This window comes from Typopeltis vanoorti, chromosome 10, assembly GCF_054136105.1.
Source record: "Typopeltis vanoorti isolate ZY-2024b chromosome 10, IOZ_Tvanoo_1.0, whole genome shotgun sequence".
Lineage (NCBI taxonomy): Eukaryota > Metazoa > Arthropoda > Arachnida > Uropygi > Thelyphonidae > Typopeltis > Typopeltis vanoorti.
The window spans coordinates 122,560,884-122,588,146 of record NC_143558.1 but is presented as its reverse complement, the minus strand read 5'-3'; the positions used below and the strand labels follow the sequence as shown (position 1 = coordinate 122,588,146).

At 35.2% G+C, this 27,263-nt stretch overlaps 2 protein-coding genes across 5 annotated transcripts in view; one reads left to right on the top strand and one right to left on the bottom strand.

The window, feature by feature from the left end:
* LOC150102755 (uncharacterized) overlaps window positions 1-7,983 on the top strand; it is a 203,254-nt gene extending 195,271 nt beyond the window's left edge. For all 4 annotated transcript variants that reach the window (XM_090399056.1, XM_090399057.1, XM_090399054.1 and 1 more), the window contains exon 9: window positions 7,116-7,983. In XM_090399056.1, the coding sequence (XP_090255182.1) occupies window positions 7,116-7,316 (201 nt within the window). In that variant the 3' untranslated portion in view covers window positions 7,317-7,983. The remainder of the gene's footprint in view (window positions 1-7,115) is intronic.
* LOC150102754 (uncharacterized) lies at window positions 1,402-25,542 on the bottom strand. Its single transcript, XM_090399059.1, has 2 exons — window positions 25,375-25,542; window positions 1,402-3,012 (listed from the first exon to the last, which is right to left on the bottom strand). Exon 2 carries the CDS (start codon window positions 3,000-3,002, stop codon window positions 2,451-2,453), a length of 552 nt encoding a protein of 183 aa, XP_090255185.1. The 5' UTR covers window positions 3,003-3,012; window positions 25,375-25,542; the 3' UTR covers window positions 1,402-2,450.
* Window positions 25,543-27,263: the final 1,721 nt, after the last annotated feature.

The following is a 27,263-nucleotide window of genomic DNA, read 5'->3' as shown; positions in this document are numbered from 1 at the left end:
CTCATTCTGGATAGCCCGTCCGTGCGGTTAGCCTAGTGGCTGTGCGCTTCACAACCATATGACTGGGGAAGGAGTGTCCCAGGTTTGATTCCTTTCGAAGACGTGAGGAATTTTAGTATCTTCCTCAGCCATAGCCAAGTTAGCTGGTCTTGGGCATGGGCAGTAGGGTTTTTTCAGCCAGTTTATCTGGTGTTTTTTATCCCGCAAGCAGGCAAACTGGCCCCCGTGAACACGCACACAGATCTACAGCCATAAATACTTAACCCCCCCATGAGGGGGCTCAACTCACCCCAATAGGGATGAGGGAGAAAAAGGGAGGAAACTCCATATGAATAAATAAATAAAACCAGATAGCCCATGTGAGATAGAAAATGAGCCATTTTTCATCAGATCTACAATCTTCCTTAACTTTTTTTTTTTTTTTGGTTGAAGTTCTGCAGCTATCATTAATAATATCCCTCCTGTTTACTCTATCTTATCTGAAAACCAGGTCTCACTGATGCCAATAAATTTTGGTTAAGTTGAACTGATCAATGCCCAAAACTTCTGTTACTTCAGACATTCGTGTACATGCTTTTCTACAATTCCCTTGGGTCTGCACTTACCCTTACATGATGTCATTACATTCAGATTTGAAATCTGAGAAACCTATTCACTGTTAGCAATGAATACATTGAAGACATGCTAACACATCCCACATGTTGTTATCAGACAATGTCTTGGTTGCCATTTTTCTCTTACACATAAGTGCCATAACAAAGAATGTTTTTGAAAGAATAGTACTGGAAAAAAAAAGAAAGAAAATACCACCAATCGTGTTTAACGATATGACCAATATCTACTAAAAGTAGTGACTTATCTGAGCAACATGTGTACAGCCACTACTAAGGACGATGGTAGAGAGTTACTTGTTTTAGTGAGATATTGAATTATTGCTTCCCCCCATCCTCTCTCTATTTGTAGTTACTAAGCCTTTGAAATATACCGAAGTGAAATTTTATTTCATTCAGGTATTTCAGTTCTATAGCGGCTTTATCATTAGTGTCAGATGCTAAAAAAATGTTATGCAAAATGAAATGCTATAACAATGATGTGTTTCAATGCAGGAGAATAGCATACTACCCAGAACTGGGAGAATGCATTATTAGCTTTGTATAGTCTTTTTAATAATAATTAGCTTTTATTAACCCTTCAGAGGTTGTGTGAAAATTTTTGGCATCAAGGGTCGCATGCCGACTGTCATTCCGCACTCATTTTTAACAAAATTGAAGGTGTTTTGAATAATAAATAAGCGTATTGTAGAAAAAAGATTATTTATTCAAATTACAACATACTTGTAAGAGAAAACGAAATAAAAAAATAATTAAATGTCTTAGAAATAGCACTGCATATGCTACATGTGCAATAAATGTGTAGAACTGGATTAACATTCTTTTACTTAAGTTCTACACATTCATTGCACATGATTAGCATGTTCAAGACACATAAATTTGTAACATCTCTTACAATAATATTTAGATGCACGGTTTTTTTTTTCTATCACAATAATAGCATCTTCCTTTTTCTAGATGTGCAACTGCAGTTTCGTTCTCAATTCTGTTCTTGAGCGATCCACAAATTTCTGCGAGTCTTAATTTTACATTTCTTGGCAAACTTTGAATTGATACCATTTCTTTCAAAATGTGCTTGTAGTAGAGAGAATCCAAGATCTTGCAGAAATTTACGTCGCAGTATTTTTTTTGTCAGTGTTATTCGCATGGTAAATAACTTGAGAATTAATTCCAGCAATGTTGATGCAAGATGAAAAAACTATCATAGGCCATTTTGTTGTTGATCTAGCACAATTGTATGTTGAACACAACTGATCCACATCTACACCTCCTTTTGTATGGTTATAGGTAGTCAGAATTTCAGGTTTGTGTAAAGCTCCACTCTCTGTATCAATGCCGTCATCATCATGCAAACTTGATGCTAACAAAACAAATTTTTTTTTTTTTTTTGGGACAGCATGATACAAGTGTGCATTTATCTTTGAAAGCAAATATACTCAATTTTATAGGATGATCTGCTTGCAATAATTCAGGAGGTAGTTCTCTTTTATTTTTTCGGACTGTTCTTACTACAGTAAGTCTGTTTCTTTAGCAAGTTTTCAATCAAAGTAAAAGAAGTGAACCAATTATCAAAAGTAATATTTCTTCCAGAATTTTTGATTGGTTCTACTAGTCTCTCAACAATGTCACCTGGCGAATTGCTCACGATATGTCGTCCAACATATACCTCAAGATTAGCCATATAGTACATTTTGGCATCACATAATGTAAACATTTTAATACCATATTTATTCAGTTTACTTGGTATGTATTGGCGAAATGAACATTTTCCTCGAAAACCTTCCAATTTTTCATCGATTGTATCCATTTTTGCACTTTGTAACAAATAAATCAAAAACTTCACGAATAGGCTGCCAGTTTGTCTAGCTTTTTTTCTTTCTTCACGTGTTCTAAAATCGAACGGTTTGCTTTATATGTACCAGCAATATATAGAAGTCCAACTAAAGCCCGTATTTCATTCAGAGTTGTAAACTTGGCATCTTGTTCTCGAGTGTAATCACTAGCTAAATTTTCAGTATACTTGTTCGTGTTTTCCAAAATAATCGATAAAATAGAATCGCTTATAAAATAATTCAAAATATCAAGAGGTGACTGCAAATTTTGAGTGTCGTTTTTAGGGCCAGATGATTCTTTGATTATATTGTATCTCTCAGTCTTAACATGTTTGTTAGTTTGTGGTACTGCTCTCCATAAAGTTCTGTCTTTTCCCTGATAGAATCTATCCTCCAAACTCTCCAGGTTATCTTCAGCTACTTCTAATGACACTTCATCAGCTTCTTGCTCAGTTTTGTTGCCACTCATTTCTTCCACATTGTCTTCATCCTCATCATTAGCGAAGCATTCATTCATCAGCTTCTGTAATCGTTCTTGCTCCTTCTCATAGTCACCCATTTTATTTTACCTAAAGAGAATATAATTTACCATATGAACATATATAAAATAGATACCCACATACACAGAGAGGTATCCCTTGATATATGCGGCTTTGATTAGTACACAAAAAATTGTGACCATAAAGTTGATATATGCAGTGTCAAATTTCATTAGTGCGGCCCAAAAAGTTTGAAAATAAGCAAAGCATTAGACTTGGTCAATGAAACCGATCAGATCATGTTATACAAGTCTGCTCCAACGTTAGTAACTCACTCTCGGCCTCAGTCTCAGTGCTTCAATTTATCAGCAGAGCATGGCGCATATAGATGTATATGTATTACAGTGTACGCTTACGGCATATTATGTAATTTTCAAATTATGTAAAGCATTACTCTTCATAACCATGGCGCCTTGAAAAAGAGTAATAAACGAAAACTTATTACTCTGGATACTACAATTGACATTATTAAAAGGTTTGATAATGGAGAAAGCAAAGCAAACATTGGAAGAGCTCTAGGCTTTGGTGAATCAACTATACGAGCCATTTTAAATAAAGCGACTGAGTACTGCAAACAAGGCAAAGCAGATGTTAATCTGCATCTTTGAATCTTTTGCCTGAATCTGCAAATAATTTTGATAGCTCTATTAATCCCGTCAACGAAGTTATCGATAATATTGTTTTGATTGGAAGTGCTCTTGGCTTTGAGAATGTCGATTCAGAAAATATTTGAGAATTATTGGAATTGCATTTGAAAGACCTAAGTAACGAAGATCTTCTTGGAATCAAACATCAACAGGCATACGAAGAGGAAAAGGAAAGTGAAGAAATCGCTATCAACAAACTTGAATTCTTTAGGACAATTGAGAATGCAAAAGAACTTATACTAGAGATAGATCCAAATGTAGAGAGAAGCATGAACATTAGTCACTGTTTAGATAAACGAATTGATTCTTATCGCAAAATCATGGAGAAGGAAAAAAAAGCTACTACTGTTCAATTTACGTTAGATAAGTTTTTATGTAACAAATATGTATAAATAAAATAGATAAATACATGTCACCTTAAAAAATAAATGTTTAAATTTTTATATTTTGCAGGATTCATTATAATTATTCCCATTAATTCTTAACATGCAGTTTTGATATATGTGGTGTCCATCGAGGATTAATTAACTGCATATATCAAGGGATACCTGTATATAAAAAATATATTTCCTGTGTAAATATATAAGCCTGTATGTAAAAATATAAATAATTTACAAGTACTTACCAATTTTAAAAATTTTGATGACTGCTTATTCTTATTCACTAAGGGTAGCGTGGGATCTGTGACTGCGCAATGTCTCAGTGGGAACAGTTGTTATTGCATAAATGTAATATTCTACACTATCATATGTCCTGCCTATATACGAAGCTACATAAACACACAACTAGATTTAACCAGCTGCTTTAGAAATATATGCAAAAAAAGCAAATGTGCGGATTCCCAGTCTGCGCACGACCTCTGGAGGGTTAAGAATGTTTCTATATCTGGAACACACTGCCTGATGGACAAGCAGTAGTGTAGGAATGCTGCAGTTGCCAAGGACAGCTTAACAGGATATTTTAGAAATATCAAAATTATTGAAAGTTTTTTTTTAAATTGGTTATAAATTAAATTAAAGAAACCAAGAAATTATATTCTTGTTTAATCCTTTATCCAAGTGTAAGCAAACAAATTTGCACGTGAAGTGAAAAAAACTTGCAACAACTATCTCTAATCCAGAGTATTTTAATAATAAGGTGTTACACCTTTTCACTGCTCCTATATGGGAAATATATGACTTCTTCATTACTTCAACTTTGGTGTCTTGTGTGGGTCTGGTTCCCACTGATGAGACCTCAATAAAAGTCATAACTGGTCTGAGTAGTGTGACTCTTCCCATAATGCATACACACAGCCAAAAGGATGTGTGCTTTGAATTATGAGATACTAAAGAAAATTAATGTTTAAGTCACTAGCCTATATACAAGTAGTCTAGTCATGAAGATACATCATATGCAAACTTTTTTTTGCTTACACTTGGATAAAGGATTAAACAAGAATTTTTTGGTTCGTTTAATTTAATTATCACAGTAAAAAAAGATATTTAGCTACTATAAGCAAGAACTGATTCCTGTTATCTTATGCAGTTACAGTCGAAGCAACTAAGGCTATCAGGACTGTTTTATCTTATATCTTTTAATTGCTTCTTTTCATCAGGACAGTTTGTAGAATGAAAATCTGGAGCTAGGAGCTTCTAAGTATACAAATACTGATCTTTCTATTTCACCATAGTAAGACTTTAGTAAGCTCCAGCATTAAATAGTGGATCAAGTTGGTCTAAAGTTCATTTTTCTAATATACCTGGGATATATGGAATGAAGCACTCATGGGTGTATTCTTGAGAAGAACAACAGTAATGAGCAGTTTGGTTATAAACAACATTATGTTTTTAGAAATAAGAAAACTTAAGTTGCATAATTATTTTGATGCAGTTTTTTATACAAATTCTTCATAAACTTTGTATGAGACACTTATCTATTGCCAGGTAACCATTAAACATCACCATTTGCAACAGTTAACTAGTGAAAATGCCAATAAAGTCTGTATTAGTTATTAAAATAATACTCTTACATGATTGTGAAACCATAGACAAAATATAAATATATTGCTTGCAAAGAAGGCAATGGATACTCCCCTATAGGCAGGGTTACCTGGACACAGTTGCACTGTGTCCAGGTAAAATGGCTGCAAGAAGGAAACTGATGGAGTTTGAAAGAGCGGTTGTAGGTGGTGATAGGATGCCATGTTAACACATTCGACCATTCCAGATCAGTAATCAGCAATACCATACTGAGATGGAAGTGCAGGGAGTCAACTGTAAGTGCTACCCTCAATGAATGAACAACTACACTCACCAAATGTGCTATGAAGGATGATAGGTAAAAACTACCATCTGTTGACCGAAACGTCGAATGCAGAATTCCAGGCATAGACGAGAACACAAATCTACACAAAATATTCTGAACTGAGGCTCACAACATAGTTTTCCATGGGTGGGATCAATACCCAGACCAACATGCTCTTTGCACCACTGAAGACAACACTTCATGTACAATGGGAGGTGGAAGCTTGGAAAACTGTGTTATGGAGCAATGAATCACACTGCATCCTCTACCAAGCAAATTTCCATGTTTTGGTGTGGCAAATGCCTGGTGAACGTTTCCTACCAGAGTGCATAACTCCGACTATGAAATTTTGAGGTGGTAGTGCAAGGTTTGGTCCTGTTTTTCGTGGTTTGGCCTCGAACTTCTGTTTATGGTGCCATGAACTACGAGAAATATCTGAACATTGTGGACAATGCAATGATTCATACTTTATGGCATTTCTACAGTTTCTCTTTGCATTGTCTTCTCAGCAAGACAGTGCACCATATAATATGGCTACTGCTGTAACTGCATGGTTTTTGGACATAAGTCTTCACACTTGACTGGTAATATTCTACACTATCATATGTCCTGCCTATATACAAAGCTACATAAACACACAACCAGATTTAACCAGCCGCTTTAGAAATATACGCAAAAAAAGCAAATGTGCGGATTCCCAGTCTGCGCACGACCTCTGGAGGGTTAAGAATGTTTCTGTATCTGGAACACATTGCCTGATGGACAAGCAGTAGTGTAGGAATGCTGCAGTTGCCAAGGACAGCTTAACAGGATATTTTAGAAATATCAAAATTATTGAAAGTTTTTTTAAGCAAGAACTCTCAACCCTCTTGAATTTCTGTGGGATGATCTGGAGCATCGAATGAGGTTAAGGGATGTCCACCCCACAACAGTCCATGACCTCATTACATGCCTGCAGGAAGAATGGTCCAAAATTCCCATTGATCAATGGGAATTTTGTGGACAGTATGCCCTATGGGATTGCTGTAGTCATCATAGCAAAAGAAAGTCCTACATCTTATTAAGGTGAACCATTGCTAATTGTTTCTCACACTATAGTGTCCATTGACTTCTTTCAAAGCAGTGTATGTTATATAAACAGTAATATAAATTGTTATCCATTATATTGTCTTTTTTTATTTTTGACAAAAAATTGCTCAGAGTTCATCTGGTGAACCAGACTTACATTCCCGATTTCCTGGCACTTCAAAATATTCAGAAATTGTTCAGCCTGAAGATGTAAGGACTAGATTCCATAGGTGGGCAGTAAGTGACAGAGAAGTTACAAGTGCTTTTAATTCATTACAACTGTATAGAAGGAGGAGCAGTGACAATGAAGAAGAAGAAACTGATATCATTTAGAACAATATATGGTTGTCATTACCATCTGTTTGAACCCAGAGCTTTGATATTTGATTCTAAGAGAAAATATCTGTTTGTGTACTTATTTAAAATCAAAAAAAAAAATTGCACACACCCGTTGGAAGATAAAATCAGTATCAGTTGTTTATAATTAAAAACAAATTTGATGTATAATTCTGCTTATATTTTCAGAAAAAAGAAAATCAAGACTGATTTCATTATGATTAATGTTGTTTTAAATTATGTTCTGATATATTTCTTAATATTATTATGACACCATTAATATGTAGTTAAAATATATTTTATTATTGCTTTATTTTTATGACTGATAAAATAGAAAATGATTACAAGATGTAGTCCCATGTGACAGTAAGCAAATACAGTTCACAAGTTTCAGTACAGTAGGGTGTTAACCACCCAACTAGGCATGATATATATTCCCATACACCAAAACATAGATACTAAGTGTGGGAATGTTGATATATTTCTTTTATTATAGCCAGCAGGGGTGGTTAATGATCAGTGTATAAAATAATACTGCTACTATGAAAATTTTTATTTCCTAACAGCTTACTCTTCTTGTGCTATAAGATTGCATGTAATTTTACAGCAAGTAGTGTGTGATGTTAATATAGTTTTGTGTAAGTAAAAATTTTTATTAGTCAAACTGTCTATATCTACTATATGACTGCCATTATTACAGTGTAGAAGGAATAAGTTTCTAGTTTATTGCTTAGAAAATAATTAGCAAATATGAATTAGCAAAATCTAAATGTATGTACTTTGTAGATTATATAACCAAGTAAACACATAAAAATGTAATATAAATTAGTTGAAAACATTCATAAAATTAGAATAAATTTTTAACATGGTTCAAAATATTAGAATAATGCAAAAATAAATTAACAAAATTTATGGTCAAAAGTAAACAACGTGATAATTGGTACTTTGTTTTGTTGCTTCTCCCTTAGCTACTAGTACCGTTTGTAAATGGTTGGGCATATTATTTATTATCAGTTTCCAGTCTTTTTTTGTCAAAACATGTTCATATGGTCTGCAGACTAGAAACAAGCTTATTTTTGTCTCTCGGGGAACTTCTTGAAGATGTTTCTTCATAATTAACCACAAATTCTCAATTGGGTTTAAATCTGGTGAGTTTGTCAGCCAAGGAATTACATTGATTTGCTTTTCTTTGAGCTATCTAGTAGTGGTCTTGGAAGTGTGACAACAAGCTGAATTTTGCTGAAAAAGGAAATCACTATCCCATAAATCTTTAAATGCTGATAACATCAAGTGCTCAAGGATTTCTTGGAATTGATTCTTTGTACATAATACACAGCCTATCTGGACCTGCTGTGATCATATAAACCATACCATGACAGAGGTTGCAAATTTCACCAAACATTTCATGCATTCTTTAATGCTTCTTGCTTAAGACATCATACACGTATCCCTTGATGACCATAGGCAAAACATACTTTCATCGCTAAAAAGTACCTTTTTCCAGTCCCCTTGATTCACAAAATTCTTTGCATACACCAGTGCACTCTAGCTGCCTTTTGCTTGAAAGTCATAAGCACACATGATTTAAAACCTAATTTGTGAAGTCATCTCAATATCATAGATTTAGACACATTCACACCTAGTTCTGTCATCTCCTGTGAAAATACTTGGTAGTATCTCTCATCAGCATCAAATTCCTGCCATGTGCCCTCAAGGGGTGTACAGGATATCATAGTACTACATAAAAAATTTACATCATTACTAACTTCCTATCTACAATTTTCCTCCAAATCAGTCTGTTACTTGTCAAGACTCCCACATTATCAGATCTTATATTTGTATCTTCTGTGGCACTTTTTACTGTATCAATCTACCTATATCTTGGTCTTCTTCCTGTCAGCTGGACAGAGAACACTTGTTTTGCTAATCTTTCCTCTCCTCTGTTTAAGTGATCATACCCCCTGAGATTATCTCTGCTAACCCATTCCTGGATACAAACAATTCAAGTTCTTTCCTAATATTCTTGTTTTTAATATGATAGTGCCATTGATGCCATCTGTTCATGCCTCTAATCTTTCTCAGGACTCTCATATCTGCAGTCTCTAGTCTTTGAAGTGTTTTACTTCTGACCCAGCTCTCACATAATTTAACTGGTTTGAACACTGTCTTGTATATAGCTAATTTAGTGTTCTGACTAATTTCTCAATTATATTCCATATCAATTTATTCAATTGACTTCCTACCATACTTTGTTGATACTGTTGTCCATTTCCATATTTAACTTCCCATCTTCACTAAAGATCATGCCTAAGTAGCTGAAAGGTTTTACTTGTTCGATAGGTTCTCCGTTCACAACGCAGTTGACATTTTCAATGATTCTGCCTATTTTCATTGTCTTTGTCTTTTTATTACTGACCTTCATACCATATCTATTACAACAGTTATTCAATTTAGTCAGGGAATCTTGCAGACTTGTAGCAGATTTATTTAGAAGTATAACATTGTCCGCATAAAACAAAGAGCTGACATTAACAACTCCAATTTTGACATCAGATTTAATACCACTTTCCTTCATAATGTGATCCATATAGATAATGAATAACAGAGCAGATAATGTATATCCTTGTCTGACACCTAGTATTGCCTGATATAATAATCCCATTGGCACCATATAACTGTAGCATATTGAATAGCTTCTCTCTTGGCACCTTGTCATATGCCCTTTCCAGATTGACAAAACTTAAATACAGATTTTTCAACTATTTCTTGTAAAGTGAAGATCTGATCCTGACAGCCTCTATTTGGCCTGAATCCAAATTGTTCTTCACAAAGCTTTTCTTCCACAATTCTTCAACTGTTTCTCAAGTATACTTGCATAAATCTTACCAGGAACAGTCAGTAGGAAAATACCTCTGTAATTCTCACATTCAGTTTTGTTTCCCTTTTTATGTATGGGCACAATGAGAGCTATACTCCAATCATTGAGAATTTGTCTCTCTCTGTCCAGGTCTTCTGAACTATGCAGTGCAGCTACTGTAAGACTTTTCCTACTATACTTCAGCATTTTTGGTCGAATATCATCTACTCCTGCTGCCTTTCCACATTTCAAGCCTTTGATGGCTTTTTCTACTTCAAGTATGGATATGTATTCCTGACTGTATGCCTGTTGAGTGTTTTTTTACCACTGTGCTATCACTGTTTGTTTCATTTAGCAATTTTTTGAAGTAATTACTCCATACATCAAGGATATCTTTTTCTCCCGTTTTCATGTCACCTTTATCATCTCTAACTCCTTTTACAGCACTCTCCTCCATTTCTAAACTTCGTCAACAAACCATAGAATATTTTGCTATGTTCTTGCCAAAGTCCTCCCATGAGTTTTGTTTAGCTAGTTTTACACAGTGTTTAAAGCTTTCTTACATTTGTCTATATTCTCTAAGAGCACAAGCTGACTTATTTGTCAGGAGCTTTTGATATGCTTTCTTCTTTTCCTTCACTGCTTCTTTAACTTCCTGTGTCCACCATGGAGTTCTGATTTTTCTATCCTTGCAGACAACCTCACCACTTGCCTCTGGCTGAATCAATCAGGGTTTTCTTCAAGGCTTGGTTCCTGTTCTCTTCAATAATCTTGGTGTATTTTAGTCTGCGCTTCACATCTGAGAGCTGCTCAACTTTTATTTGTTTTAAAATTTTCTTACATGTTATTCTTTTCAATATGAAATTCAGTTTTATACTTGAAACCTTCTGTGGGACCATAGGCACAAATAAGTCTCATTGTCCAGTTCCACATTCTGATATTTGCCCACATCACGCTACTGGAGACTGCATGCCATTCAAGAAGATTAGCCTCGTATTTAGTGTTGATTACTATGGCTACCCCTTCTTTTCCTTGATCGTCATTGCGTGAATATAACATTTTGTATTTATTGCTCAGAAAGATCTCACCAATTTCGGTCACCCCTATTATGTCAATTTCTCCATTTTTTTGGCATTCGGGCTTCTTATGTTGATAGTATCGATCTTGAACTCTGGTGATATTGAGTTGAGGTGTGTTTTCAGATTTGTTCCAGTAGCTGACTTTTCACTGTTCTACTCTGGTTCCCTGGTGAAAACAACAGGGGCCTTGTTTAACTGGCGACGCTCCAGTTGGCATGAAATATTTGTCATGTTGTACCATCATTTTGTATTTTGGTTTAAACCAATAAGAATATAATTTGGTCTGCTAAATCCCAAATTGCCAGCCTATCCTCGTTGGTTTCAGTATCCAGGTAGATACCCAACAGGGTGCGCCACAAGAAGGTGAGGATTGGACATTAGGTCAGAAGGCCTAGTTGGTTCTCCGCATTCCTTTAAAGGCTATGTGGAGGTCTCCTCTTGGTTATGCAGCTTTGACCCTTAAGCACCTCTGCATTATCTCTTGATGTAGTTATTATCTTTCAACCACTATTGCAACAACTATTTTGAAAACTGGTTATTAGAATACTGTCTCAATTTTCTACTCACAATTGCTTGAGAACATTTCAGTTCCTTAGCTATACATCGGGTTTGGCCTTCTTTGTGTAGAGGAGCCATACAAAACTTCTTAGCTTCCAATATGTCAGTCGTTTGACCCATGTTTAGCAAATGATTAACTGAAATCCACATGCAAACGATTCCTCACACACGTCAGTCCCACAGCTACTGAAATATATGCTATCCTCGAAACCCATCAAAAAATTTTTAAATATTCTAATATTTTGAACCACATTAAAAATTATTCTAATTTTGTGAATGTTTTCAGATGTTTTCTTATAATTTATATTATACTAGGGGGGAATCCTCCCCCTGACGCCTACGGTGCACCCTCCCAGTTCCAGACTGATAGGCTGGTTCTCCTTGAATTTTGAAGACTCGAAAGGGGGGATCCGCTCCCCCCCCCAGTTCCGGACTGGTATGCCGGTTCTCCTTTAATTTTGAAGACTCGACACTCGAGGTAGTCCCTGAGGATCAAAACGTTTCAAATTACTTGACAAAAAAAGTTACAATAAAAGGCTTATCATTTTATATTATAGAGTAGATGTTGCATTTACATGGTTATATAATCTATAAAGTACATAGATTTAGATTATGCTAATTCGTATAATTATTTTCTATGCAGTAAATTAGAATTGGAAATCATTTTAACACATTTTCTTTGATTATTCTAATATTTTGACGTGTGATGAAACAGTTACTAAACATTTCTTTCACTTATCCAGTCCTAACTGAAGACCAGTATACTTGAAAAATGTGTCCCTTGTAGGACTACAAATCAATTTAGACATTTGACCCTGCTCTTAAATTTAACATGATAACTTTAAATTAAAGATACCAAGAAATTATATATACTTGGTTTAATCCTTTATCCAAGTGTATGCAAACAAGTTTGTGCTTGAACTATTTTCAGGACTGGGGCAACTTGTATATAGAAGCTTATAACTTCTCATATCCTTGTGGGTATGTATAATGCTGTGCATTATGGGAAGGGTCACTACCCAGAGGTGATACCAAGGTTGAAGTAATGCAGAAGTCATATTTTCGTATACGAGTTTCCAAAAAGTGTCACACCTTATTAATAAAATACTCTGGATTAAAAATCCAGATCATGCCCTTGAGGTACATGGCAGGAATTTGATGATGATATAATTGTTTGGTATCTTTAATTTATAATATAATCAAATGAGAAAACTTCTAATTTGGTATCCACTATCTTCTCTGACTCTTGCCAACTCTACCATTCTCATTCCTAGAAACCCAAAATACTAATCTTGATACAATTTCATACAATACACTGTATCAAAAACCTAAGGACAAACATTATTTCTGAAGATTACAACTACAAATTTAGATGAATCAGTTTGTTTTAATTTGTATAACTGACTTTGGGTAGAAAGCAGGTACACATTCAAATTTTCAAATCACGCAGCAAGGGTAACACTCAACAAGATAAAAGGCTGCACTAAGAAATTTTACAAGCTCAGAGATCACAAGGCGATTATCATAAGGAAATGATGGAAAGCACTATGAACATGTTTGTGTCAAAAATTGAGCTTAACATCATTATTGTAATGGACATTGCATCTTACCATTCTGTCCCACCTCAGGCTATATGCAAAAAGGACATTCAGAAGTGGCTGAAGGAAAAAGGAATCTGTTTTACTTCTGATATGGTGAAAACCGAACTATTGAACTTGGTGGCAAATGTCAAGAAGCAGTTTCAAAAATATCGCATTGGCAGTACTGGTGAACAGAAAGGCCACACAGTCTTCCATCCTACCATTGTGAACTGAACTGCATAGAAATGAAGGGGCATGTTGCAGCTAAAAATACAACTTTCAAAATTTCAGATGTTGAAAGACTGGTCATGGAAGGATTTCAAAAAATTACAGGGTGCACATATAAAAGTTGCATAACCCATGTTATTGAAGAAGAAAAATTCTGGGCCCTTGATGGAATGATAGATGAGGTGGTGGAAAACGTGCGTTTCATGGTAGTGACAGCTCTGAATCTTTTAGTGAAGATGCACAATCTGATGATACTACCCACAGCCTGACTGGTGTTGAGGAGCTTCCTCATTAAATTAATGAAGGGATAAGAGTTTTTATGTATGTATTACTGTAATAAAATGTCATGTTTGGAAATGTGCATTGTGATGAGTAAAGTTCACTTCATAATGTAAACAATCGCCGCTTATCTTAAGCCAGTTTATAATAAACTATATGACATCTTTGTTACAGCCTATCTGTTAATTATCAGAAAATCCAAAGAGAGACAGTTGTATAGAACCATCTTGGCTGTGCAATTTCATGTTAGCAATTGTAATGTAATGTTATACTTAGAATGGTGCAATTCGGGCAATGACTGCTTTTAGGGGATTTTCTATGTATGTATTTAGTTACAAACGCAATGTGCTTCACTGTTGCCATAGTAACAAGAAGTAATATCCTGATACCTTCAGGAGGCAGTACGGCCTGTATATTTCTTTATTTCCAAGATAACCTGAAAAAGAGTATGGATGATTTCACGAGGGACAGAATTAGCAAAACAGAGTTTTAGTTATAATGTAATCAAGGCACCAAAGCAAGTCAGCTCCAATTAAGCACAGGTAAGCAGATTTCTTCACAAAGTATGGCAAGACGTCTGTGACACGTCGATCTATATGCCTAAAGGCTTGTAGTCTGTGTCTCTTCATCCACAGCTCGTTGTAGAGCACATTTTCAGTGATGTTGTATTCATAAAAATTGGATTAGACAATAATAGGCTAATGTACTCTTTACAGGCGAGTCATTTTAGTATTTCCTCCGATTCTAGGCTACACTTGATCTAGTGTTAAAGTGGTATGGTGCTTACTATTGTGAGAATGTTCTTGAAAGGGATAGATAGGGCAGTGCTGGGAGGCATTAGGTGTAATGGATGCATTGAGCTACAAGTGCTGGAAAGGGACTATGACTAGTGAACGTTGTAATGAAGTCCTTCAATGTCTTGTTCGATTGTTCCGTGGTGCTGTAGGTGAAGAATTCATTTTTAGGGATGCAATGCCGAGCCGTGGACATACTTCTAGAGACTGACCCGAGGATATTAATGGAAAGATCTCCACTCGATAGGGGATGCTGTACAGAGACAGATTACTGCTCGAAATTCCTCTCCAGGAAACAAGGCCTTATCCTTGCTCTGAAGGAGGAGGAGTGGGCCAGTTTACCTCTCAAAAACTCCTGAATCATTTGGTGTTAATGACATTGAGAGCTGGATCGCAGGTCAAGATGAACATATTCCATACCGAAATGTCTGCATAGTTTTCTGTAAGCACTGTACATTATGTTCTTAGGAAAAAGAAGAAAAAAAACTTTTGGCAAAAATGTATTGCAATTTATAACACATTTTTTTGTGTAATATAATTTATTAGTATGCTGGCAACAAATATGTCACTGGATAGTGACAACAAAATGGAAAAACAAGAATCAAAGCACGCTGGAGAACTTAGGATTTATAGAGCACATAAGTACAACTACAGTAAATGTGCAATGTTTGGATTTGGAAAACGAAGAGCCACAATTTTATAAACTTGGTAAGCAAACCCAAGCTAAAAAACTTTGTGTGTTACTGTAAAAGACCGAAAAGTGGTAAATGCTAGGATTTACCATAGTGAGGTGCAGGGCTGGTTTGAGAGTATCTGATACCCCTAGGCAAAGAAAATTTAGGTGCCCCTATATATTGTCTTTCTATATATATTTTGTCATCCACAAGCACACCTACACATGTGACGCCCCTAGGCGATTGCCGAGGTTCACCTAATGATAAAACCGGCCCTTGTGCGGTGGTAAAAGTCCGAAAAATGTTTGTAAACTCTTTCATTTCGAGCTTTTACCAAACCATTTCGGTAAATGCCAGCATTTACCAATAACAATTGGTAAAAGCTCGTTTTGTTTACATTATAATAATTTACCTTTGTTAATTTAAATTTGAAACAATGTCCAGAAGAACATTAAACATAAGTGCTTTATTATTTTACTACATTTAATTAATTATAAGAAAATGCTCATGAAATAAAAGTAACTTAACCCAACCTAAACCTACTCTTCCGACCACTTTGTTGTGTTGTTTCACTTCATTCAACAGAGAATTGTGTCTCTCACTTGGTAAATAAAAGTTATCCTTATTATTCACTGATTCACTCAAAAGATCGTAAAACTTTTCCCGCACAATATCACTCATTTTCATGAAGGAAATAATAATAATAATATATATATATATATATATATATATATATATTAGCACAATATCACTCGTTTTTATGAAAAAAATAATTTAAATAAATTAGCACAAAAACAAACATTCTAGATCGTAACCGCTCACACCCCTCTATACTCGCACTGTACTTCGGCTTTTACCAATTGGTGTTGACAAATGGTTTGGTAAAAGCCACGGAAGCGTTTACAAACTTTTTTCGGACTTTTACCACCTCACTGTGGTAAATGCCAGGATTTGCCAACTTTCGGACTTTTACAGTAATACACATAACAATAAGTGGCGCACTCAGGATTTAATCTTGGGGGGGGGGGGTGAGTTGAGTTGAGTAGACGATTTGATAATACACACTACGCATCGCATACGACCTATGACAGCATCTGCAATGATCACTAATTCATTAGTAGTATAGAAATAGAAGACACGAAACAACATAAATTTAAAAAAAAAAAAAAAAAAAAATTAGGAAAGATTTTTTATATAGGATATTCAGTCCCATCCACAATACACTTGAAATATTTTATGAAAGTTCTGCATCAGCACTTAAGGTATTTACTAGGGGCAAGTTCAGAAAGCTATAGAAGCAAATCAATTCAAAGGATTTCTCTTGAAAGTATTTGAAGGTAGGAACAACACAATGGAAATAAAGGAGAATTTTATGAGTATAGTCACAAATTTGACAAGTCGGTGCATGGCAGGTAGGACACAAAGTACTCAGAAATAATGCAAGTAGTTTTACCTGAGTATTGGCTGGATGATATTGAGTGGACTATGGTGAACAACAATTGAAAGATCTGTGTTATCGTGAAATCATTCAATCTTATAGGGATGACGCCATGAAGAAACTTCTGAAGTACTATATGTTAAAACAATACCAGTGAGCAATGCAGAGGTCTGTGGAACGTTCCCCATGAGGGTAGATTGAGGAAGTGTAGGCTGCATAATTTGGTTAATGGAGAAAACGAGAGGGATACGACAAACATTTAAGTAACTTAAAGGGAACTGCGTCAGCTCTTGGTTAGAGGAAGAACAAGAGGTCATTCCTGGTAGTTGAATCAATCAAAGTGTGGTTAGTAGAAGCATGAGGCCTAGATTTTTCACTTGAAGAGTTGTGAATGAATGGGATGTATTGCTCGAATTAGTTGTTAGCGTTTGTCTGCTAATGGGCTCAAGGAGAAGTATGACAAATTGTGTGGATAGTTTGGGCCTCCCGCGATGAAGCTTCGGACTCCATGGATAATAACAATATTAACACTCGAGACAAAATTACATTCTTGTTTTAATCCTTTATCTACGTAGAAGCAAAGTTTGCACGTCTTGCAAACACATATTTAACATAATAATATATTTTAAAATATGGCTTAACACATGAAGAAAATCATAATTTATTTACGACTCTCTCTCTCACACACATCCCGTTCACTGTAACAAGAACATCATTCATGAAGAGGCTAAAGAATTTGGCTACAACATTCAAAGGAAATACTAAAAAAAAAAAAAAACCGTTTTTTTAAAAGTGATTTTTTTATTGGAGGGGGGGATAGGGGCGACTAAAGTTTTGCACACAGGCGCCGGACACTACTGGCGCGCCCCTGGACAGAGCTCTTCTGAAGTCTCATTATGGCAATCCCCCCCCCCCCCCCCATCTCAAATTCACTCGCAATGACCAAAATCTCTTTACGTTTGCTATCTATACCGAGAGTAGAATAACAGCTTCGTTTATAACCAGCATCTTTTCTTATAGTAAAAAGAAAAAAAACGTCGATTTAAAATTGCCATCTTGCTTGCTTTCTCTGTAATATACACTGTGCCGTCTTCTGGACCAGTGCGATTTTATACATTTCATGTTATCTGCTTATTTGTTCTTTTTATATTAATTGTTGGTCATTTTTACCACTAGATGGAGCTAGCTTCCACAAGAAACGCGCTCGGATTTCACATAAGATATTTGAAACAAATAGTGAAACTGCACTGTTTGAAACCATATCTCGCGAGGTATTGCTGTGCATAATTCAGTAAATTAATATTCGTATTAACTTACATAATTTACTTGTACAAAATATATAATCCATTAGCCAATTTGATTAACTGGCTTCCACACACATTTCTCCCAGAGGTGAAACTTTCAGTATCGTTCAAGACAACAAATTTTTGAATTCTCCAGTGTGTGGAATCTATATATGTACAGAGTGAATACAAATGATGCGAGAGAACAAGAAATTCTAAAAAGAGGTCATACGTATACAAAATTCAAACCTACATCATTGTAAAGAGTAATTTAAATAAATTTTTATTCCGGGCATGATTCAAGAATAATTTCCATTTGCCACTCGAGTAGCATACAAACATAAATAGCTTCAAACAAAAAATGCACTTTATGTGCTGCACTTAGATGGAAGGTATCTTGCGTATCTCCAACTTTATTATCCTGTAGGAATTCTCGAAATAATGAGGTGAATAATTCGCGAATGTTCCTGTGTTAAACCACTTGAAGATCTGCATCCAGATAGCGTTTGCCAAAACTGATTGCTTATTGCAGATGTACGGCGCGAAGGTGAACATTTTCGATGTTTACGAGTAGAGTAACAAACAGAGCATACACTAAACTTTTATGAATTATTACAAAACTTCTGAGTTACTCTTTACAGTCCTTTAGGTTTGACTTTTGTATTAATTTTTGTGAAAAACTTTTGTAATCGCCCATATCATTTATAATCGCCCTACATGTATTTATAACAAAAGGCAGCGACACGTGACAAACTGCATTAGAGAAAATACATTAGAACCTCGCTTCGTGGGAATTAGGTTTCTGAAATAACTCACCCGATAGCAAATGCACGATGCATAAATAAGAGAACATGGAAGTAATGTGGTTGAATTCTCTATTTCTTCTTACAGATTTATTGGTTGCATTATTTCAGAACCAATGGCAACGCTTAGTATACTAATGACATTTTTCTGAAGGTCGCGATAATATTCAAACATAAAATATGTCAAATACGAATTACATTCTCGTTTTCAATTTTAATGGACATCCTACTCACGACAAGCTGTAAACCTTTGCATTTAGTACCATGAATAGCGGGCTACTGGTTAGATGATCCAGGAACAACATTAAGCTCTGCGATCATATTGTCGTCTTTTTAATTTTCAATTAAAGAGGATCATAGCGATTCAGTTCATTTTGCAGTTAAGGGTATCAAAATTATGTTGTGTTTATTTTCTTAATGAAGCAAACAGATTTGTTCCCATCTACAGAAACAACCTGCACCCGCCTCTAACAACTTACTAGTTTATTTGTTTTTTGACTACATATTTAAAAATTACCAACAGGACACACGTGCGAGCACAGAAGAAACACCGAAAGTTGTAGATGAACTACTACATAAGTACATTGAATCCGTATGCAAGAAAGGACACGAGGAACGTAATCCTAACCTACAGGAGAGGACTATGTTCGCCATGAGTTACTTAACTTCAGATCTGACTGCTTTCTTCACATGTTATTACTTAGTAGGACGAATAGGTGATGCCGAAATAGTGGACTGGAGCCAGTATTTGGCACAAACTGAATAATTAATTTTCAAAAATTTAGCAGTCTGCAAAATGGCGTTTCAAAAAGTAGCAGTCTGCAAAATGGCGTTTCAAAAAGTAGCTGACTGTTCACAGAATCTAAACACACACTATTGCGCTGTTTAGGGCATAAGTGGAGGGAGACACATGAAAACACGCACACAGATTATAATTTCATATCTTCAACCTTCGATAGCTTAATGATCGCAGATAATCATGAAAGCAATTATACCTAATGAATAACATGCTACAGCTTACTGGCAATTCAAAAGCAATTTTTCCCCTCCTCTTTACTTCATCGAAGTAAATCCCTTGATTAATTTTTGAGAAAAGTTGGTTCCTGCTATAGTTCAAAACCAAGGATTTATTTCTCCATTCCAAATTTTAATACTCGCTATAATGGAAGGCCCGTTTCGCCTCAATCTTAAAGACGGCATTAGTCGTTGCCAGTATAAAGATGATTGGAATTTTTTTTTTTTTTTTTTTTTTTTGTCTGCTATTCCAAACGCAGTCGAAATCGTAGGTATAGGCTTTAAAATGCTTCATCCCTTGATTTTGAAAACAATTGGTAGCGTTGTCAATTCTCCAAGTTCACAAATGCAATTTAATCCTCTCCATTAGTCAAGTTAGAGCAACGCTTGTGGCAAAACTACCAGATTTGTCTATAAATATACGATATTTTATTCGTTTTCATTTAAAGTTGTAATTGCTACAAGAATTACTACGCCGTTTCCCGTGGCGTAATTCTTGTTTAAAAATCGGTGAGCAGAATCCTACATTCTGAAATAATTATTTGATCGTCCTTCAAGTTGAATTATATTTCTGAATAATATTTATGAAGTGGTTTCGGATGCCTGGATAGGTTTCAATGGAATAACGTTTTCTCATGTGCCATACTTACTTCGTAACGGGCTCAAGATCTGATCCGCATTTACTTTACAAGATATTATATTCTGATTTCAATCCTTTACCAAAGCATGAGTAAGCAAAAGGTATGCACGTGAAATCTTCATGGCTAGGCTACTTGCATATAGAGGCAGTTGACTTCACATTAAAATACTTTCCACTCAACAGGTCTGCACACAATGCAAACTACTCATTCCTATAAAAACATGGGTTACAAACCACATCACTTCCTTCTCGTTTTTTTTTCCCCAGTGGGTCAGCCACATATCCAGTATCTTCAGGATGATTCTTTCAGATGGCGGACCATTGGACAACTTGAAGACAGGCAAGTCGAAGGGAGCACATTGATTCGTGTTATGAAGTGTCGTCTCGGCACTATGGACAGTTTCAGAAAATAGCAACCATTACAAGAACTGGCTAAAGTCGCCTGAGGAACTACGCCAATCAGAACGGAATGGTGATAGAATACTGTCCTACCATCAACTGTCTCTGAAGGTTGCTGCAGAAATAGGTGAAAACATTTCCAACCTGGTTGTGTTTAGAATCGATTTAAATGGACTCTACGCAAGAAAGCCAGTGGTTTGTATCTCATTAACTAGAAACCACTGCAGAACTCGCCAAAACTGTTACATGACTATATGGCTTGGAGTCCTGACAAATGGAGTGCAGTTCTGTTCTATAATAATCTCGTTTTGGCTTACAAACTGATTCTAAACGTCTGATTTGGAGAGAACGAGGAATGTGCTACCATCCCTCCAACATCAGAAAAAGGGAGGCTTACGGTAAAGGTAGTGTTCTGTGGGGAACGGAACAATGACGAAAGGCCACATTCCCTCTTCATGCTGCGATAGGGTTACCACATCTATGCAGAGGTACAGAACAGATCTCGAATCCTATGTGCGACTTTATACAGTTATGCTTGAGGAGTATCTTAAATCAAGTTGGAGAGGTGCATCTCAAAACTGAATATATCCAACGACTGCTGTGGCTGGCTCGATCACTAGACTTAAATCCAATCAATCATGTTGTGGATCTTGGAAGTTGCATTTAACGCTGACAGCCACCGCTGAGGTCACTTAGTGAACTGAAGTCTGCCCTGGTGGAAGAATCCGATTTGTTACCACAGAATCTTAAAACCTTTATTAGTCGCATAATATTAGCTATTAGAACTAATGTTATGCGACCATATTTTCGAGCATAGTGTGTCTATTTCTATAACGTGATGATAGTTTTTGGTAATTCTTAAACACCTCTATGTAATGTCTTGTATCTGTCCGATGTTTCTCGCTGTACACGGCCATACCAAATTTTGTCCTGTTTCATCGCAAACTGCACAAGTTATACCATATTTTCTAAGTTTTGTTAATTTTGTTGAAAAGGTATATATCCATAGATATACTGAGAACTAAATCGATGGCAGAAGTCATATTTTGCATATATCGTAGCAAAATATGTCGCCATGTTATTAAAATACTTTGCATGGGAGTGTGGATAATGTGAAGTCAACTGTCTCTATATATAAATAGACTAGTCGTGAATATCTGCAAGAGCAAGAGCACTTTTGTTTGCTAACACTTGGATAAGGAAAAAGAAAATGTAATTTATTGGTAAGCAGAACTATTTTTGTAAACTAATTGGTGTCCGTACGCATTATTTGCTAGCAGGAAAAGGAAAGGTTGGAAATTAAATCCATACCGTATGTCACTTTTAATAAAGGTGCCAATACCTTTGCGATCCCCCCCTTAAATGGGGGATGGAGTAATAATTATCACACAGGACCTCCATGGAATTACAAGCAGTATCGAGAGAAGCTACCACACACACTGCACTATCAATTCCATTCCACCCACGATTAATAAATGTATTGTCTGCTACTGTTCGTCTTCAATTTTAATGAAAAAAATGCTTGCAGTAGTGATATTGAATAGCTTCAAAAACAATCTCCCTTCTACAAAACTTCGTATGCCACGTTGGGAATTTCACTGAATGTATTCTAATCAGAAATATAAATTAGTACAGTTCAGTTTACAGAGAGAAATTGAAAATTTGGTGAAAAGCGTTGCGATGAGAATATGAATCAGAAACTTGCATCCTAAATCTGCGACGATTTTTCACAAATTAAAAATCGTTATTTATAAAATCTTAGCAACTTTTGTTAGCGATTTCTTAAAAGTAAAAGCGGGAAAAATAATTTCTCATATCAAGAATTCAGAGCAGAATAATATTGGGAATCTTCAGTTAACAGATATTTATATGTTGTTTTTTTCGTAATGAAAAATTAAGAATTACATTATGAAATAAGAACTATTAACCAAACCTTCGTAAATACTTGTTAGGGGAATGGAAAGAATATTAGCTAGCATCATGCGTTAAAGTTTTTATACTAAATATTAAATAGTTCATTTGAATCTGTGCCAGTCATCCTGTTACACGTCTTTTTTATTCCATGCGATTGCTTCTTCCAGACATGACAGAATATTTGGAAGGTGGTAAGCGAGACGCGAACGCTGTTCATGCAACAATTCATTAATGTTTGATTACAAAAGTACTGGTGTTGAGAGAAAATTCGTCGTTCGGTGTGAAGTGCATGGCTAGAAAGAAAATTCAGCTCACTATACCTTATTATTCTTGTGCCAGATGCAGCACAAATATTCTGACCTGTTGAAAAGACTAGGGGAAAAGGACCAAAGGGAAATGGATTACTGATCAAAAAGAGAAGGAAGTGTGAGTTTAACGTAGCAATTATCTAGAACAGGCGTTATTTGATAATTTTAATGCAACTTATTGTGCAAGGTTTAAAATCTGAAATTTATCACTGCATTTTGAAATACATCTACTCGGATCACCGAGAACAGTGATTCAAGAACCAGTTTGATTCCTGCAGTAGCGAATTTCTGGGCTAAGTTTCCATGTACGCTTTCTTTCCGGTGGTTATGACCTAAGATAATACGACTTCACGGTACCAAAAGTCAGCTTCATCCCATTTTACATAAAAAACAGTAATTAAGAAGTCTTATAATGCCTTGTTATTCCCCAAAAGGAGTAGGGAGAACTGTTTTTAGCCCAACTAGGTTTTTTTTTTTTTTTTTTTTTTTTTTTTTTTTTTTTTGTAAATAGGATGGAGGCCTCGTTTTCATGGTGAACATCTCAATATTGCCACCTTCGTCACTGTACAAGAATATGTTTCTGACTGCAGTGGATAGGGTAGCATGAGAACACGGCATCCATTTCGCGTTCCAAATAATAAATAATACGTTATTTGGATGCATTATTTGGTGTGTGTGTGTGTGTGTGTGTGTGTTTACGGGCGATTTTTCTGAGGTGATGGGTTAAAAATTCGAGTTTATTTTGATCCAAAAGGAATCACCAACAGGGAGGAACCTCAATGTTCCATGCAACAAGCGCAGTTCAAACATGTAAGATGTCTGATGCGAGATAGAATTCATAATTATTCATATTCACAATTAAAAAGATTGATTTTTTAAAAATCTGCTTTGTCATTATTTAATATTTTTGAATTCTCTAGTGCAGTCTTATTCCCAAACTTTCAGTATCTGCAAATCCTTCTTAAAAGTTTAGAAAAATCGACGTACCTCCTCTTAATAAAAAGGCAATTTATGAGAAGCTACAATAATACTCGTATTTCATTGAAATTTACGCAAAAGGTGTTTATTTTTTAACATTTGTATTAAAATAAATTACGAACATGTGAAAATTGTTTAATTATCAATTTTTTTTTGTTATACGAATCCAACGCGCGCACGCACACACACATACAATTATGAAATTAAAAAATGTAACTGTTTTTAACCAGTGATCCATATTAAATGGTTTAAGAAATGCAAAAAAAAATTAAATATTTTAACATTAATTATTATACTTCACTTCAAGATAGTAAATTTAGCGGGGAGTTCCAGCCGCGTTATTGGAACCACGTGGTTAAAAGGCAATGGTGCTGTCAACCAGTCATAACAGAATGCCAAGACAGACATTTTGTTTAAAACTTCCTTTATTTTTTTTTAGTTATTAAAATTAATTATAGAAAAGACCTGCACTTATTTGCGATAGTACCGCGACAGAAATATACGAATAAGAAACAAAAATAATCAGCTTTTTTTTTTCTTTTGGAAAACCTGCCTCGTACCTTCTAAAGATATTTCGCGTACGCTTACCACACTTTGGGAAACACTACTGTAGTACAATAAAAACGTAGTGAGTTATGAGAATACAACTTTCAGCATCAGAGTTGACTAGGTACTGAACTGCTGCATTGCTCTAAAACTTGGTCTCTTAAAATAGCTCTCCACCATGCCAAACTTCAGGTGTGTATGTCCCACGCAGTTGCGAGCAAGTCTACCACTCACCAAACATCAGATCTGAGTAGTATTTTGCATACATGATCTCTCTGTAGTTAAGTTAGCTTCATAAATTGATAATGACTGAAGAATGAGCCGTAAAGGTTAGGCTTCGATTTTGCACAGTAAATTACGAAATAATGGATATTAAAAATTCATTTTATTTCTTTGGCATCTGAGTGCTTAAACTGCTTTGCTTATGCGCTAATAAAAAGGTGAACATACGAGTTCTTGAACCAAGTAGTGAGTTACCAAGCCAATGCCGAAGATTATATTCTCATAAGCTTTCTGGTCAGTTTGAAATTTAATTAAAACTAAGACTACGAAATAAAAATTGACAATTAATATCCTTTATTTCTATAATTTCATTTAAGAAAGCAGTGTTTCTTAAATGAAACATAAGAATCGAAGGCAGAAAAAAATCGAACATTATTTAAGAAAAAAAAAAAAAAACTTACTGATGCAAAAATTCTTGTGATCAGCATAGTTCACATACTGTCGCAGTTTAGCTCTTATAAAACTCTCTTATAGATGTTCTATCTTATTCAATAGTTTCTTCCTACGAAGTGTACATGTTTTATGTTCCTGAATCCAATCCAACATCTGAAGTCTTGGAATTCAAGAGTGTTTCAATCAGTTTCTAGGGTCCTAAGGAGGTTTGAGAATAAAAATGATTAAACATAATAATCATAATCTTCAATAATTTCTCATTTTTATCTGGTAAGCAATGTTTTCTTTTCTACGTTACGTGGATATTTAAAAGATACTTATGTTGAATTAATAATACAGGTGGTATGTGGCCACTTTTCATGTGGTTTAGAGGTGAATATATTTAACCACTTAGTTGAGGACTTAGGGTCAAGAATCTTTTTTTCATAATCGTATTTTCAACTATTAAAAGATTTTACTACTGCTCAGGTGGAACAGGTATTATTCATTTAAGCTTTGTTTGGCGTCATTTTTACGGTTTTTTTTTTTTTTTTGTGTGTGTGTGGGGGGGGGGGATAATACATTATTCTGAAAGGCAATAACTGGCCAAATATATAAAATCTGCGCGCAAAGAAGCTCATTATCTGTACAGTTGGATGATTGAAATTAACTGAATGAACATTGGCCATGACTAGTCTTATGCCTTAAACTTGTGACTTATGTTTGCCTGTCTTGCGGGAAGAAAAAGTTTAGTTTATCTAGGGAAAAACTCTGCCACAATAAGAAAAATGGCGTGAACGAATTGAGAAAAGGAGATACATTAAACTAACTAAACTTTTCTGCTCAGAATCATTTGTTGAACTGGTGTAAATTATACGCCGATTTATTTGCACTGAAGGCAACGAGATTATCATTCTATACTAAAAGCAACCCGATTTTAGTATTAAAGAATCTGATATTGTAAATTTTTCATTGGTTTGTAAAGTGCAAAGTTTGTCGAGTGAGAAAAATTCGACTTTGAAAGTACAATGGAATAAGGCAGAAACTGCGTGTGTTCTTAGGCTGGTTTATGCGTTTTGCGAGAAAATAACGAAACGCTTCCCAGACACAAATCCTACTACTTTTGAAATTCAAGACCAATAGAGAGGATGTAGTGTAAAATCCCAAATGCGTAACCAGAAACCCACAACGGGTTTGGTCATAAGCTTACTCCAAGTACAGGAAATAGCACCTTTGGTGACCATTTATAAGTTCAATTTGTTGTGTTATCACAGGATGCCACATGTGCGAAGAAGCATCCGGGAAATAAACGGGAGGGGGGGGTGCAATATTCTTCGGTAAGAGAAAATAGTAAACAGCAGAAACTAGTAAGAAGCGAAGGGTTTGAATTTTGCTTTATAGCAGCATCAGACATCTGTTACGCTACATTATTAGCCAATCCTAATTTTCGCCTGTTACCTTTTCTTTAAAGAAAAGAGATAACACACTTCTCGATCAGTTTTACATTAATTATAGTAAATCTTGATTATCACACGTTTATGATATGGAGTTAGTTAAAAGTCTTGTTGAATTGCTTGGCAACAGAAGCTTTTTTTTTTTTTTTTTTTAATCGAAGGTTCGATGTGACGTACTTCATTTACTGCCTTAAACTAGAATTTTCTGATTTTTTTCTTTTTCTCCCAGTCCAATACAGTTTCATTATGTGAAAATTCAATGAAACTTAATAATGACAAACTAGTAATTCAAAATAATCATTTCATAAATTGGTTTCCAGGTATACTTTTCGAATTTCGCAGAAAAAATCACTTCAATCAATTTTCATACATAAAGCAATCTGTAATGTATGAAATACAAAATAATACAAAAACCTATCTGAATTTGTCTGTTCTGACATTTCTTTTGAGAGTTAATGGACCAT

Coding starts and splice junctions, on each gene's coding strand:
- LOC150102754 (XM_090399059.1), bottom strand. CDS start 3,002: ATGGGTGACTATGAGAAGGAGCAAGAACGATTACAGAAGCTGATGAAT.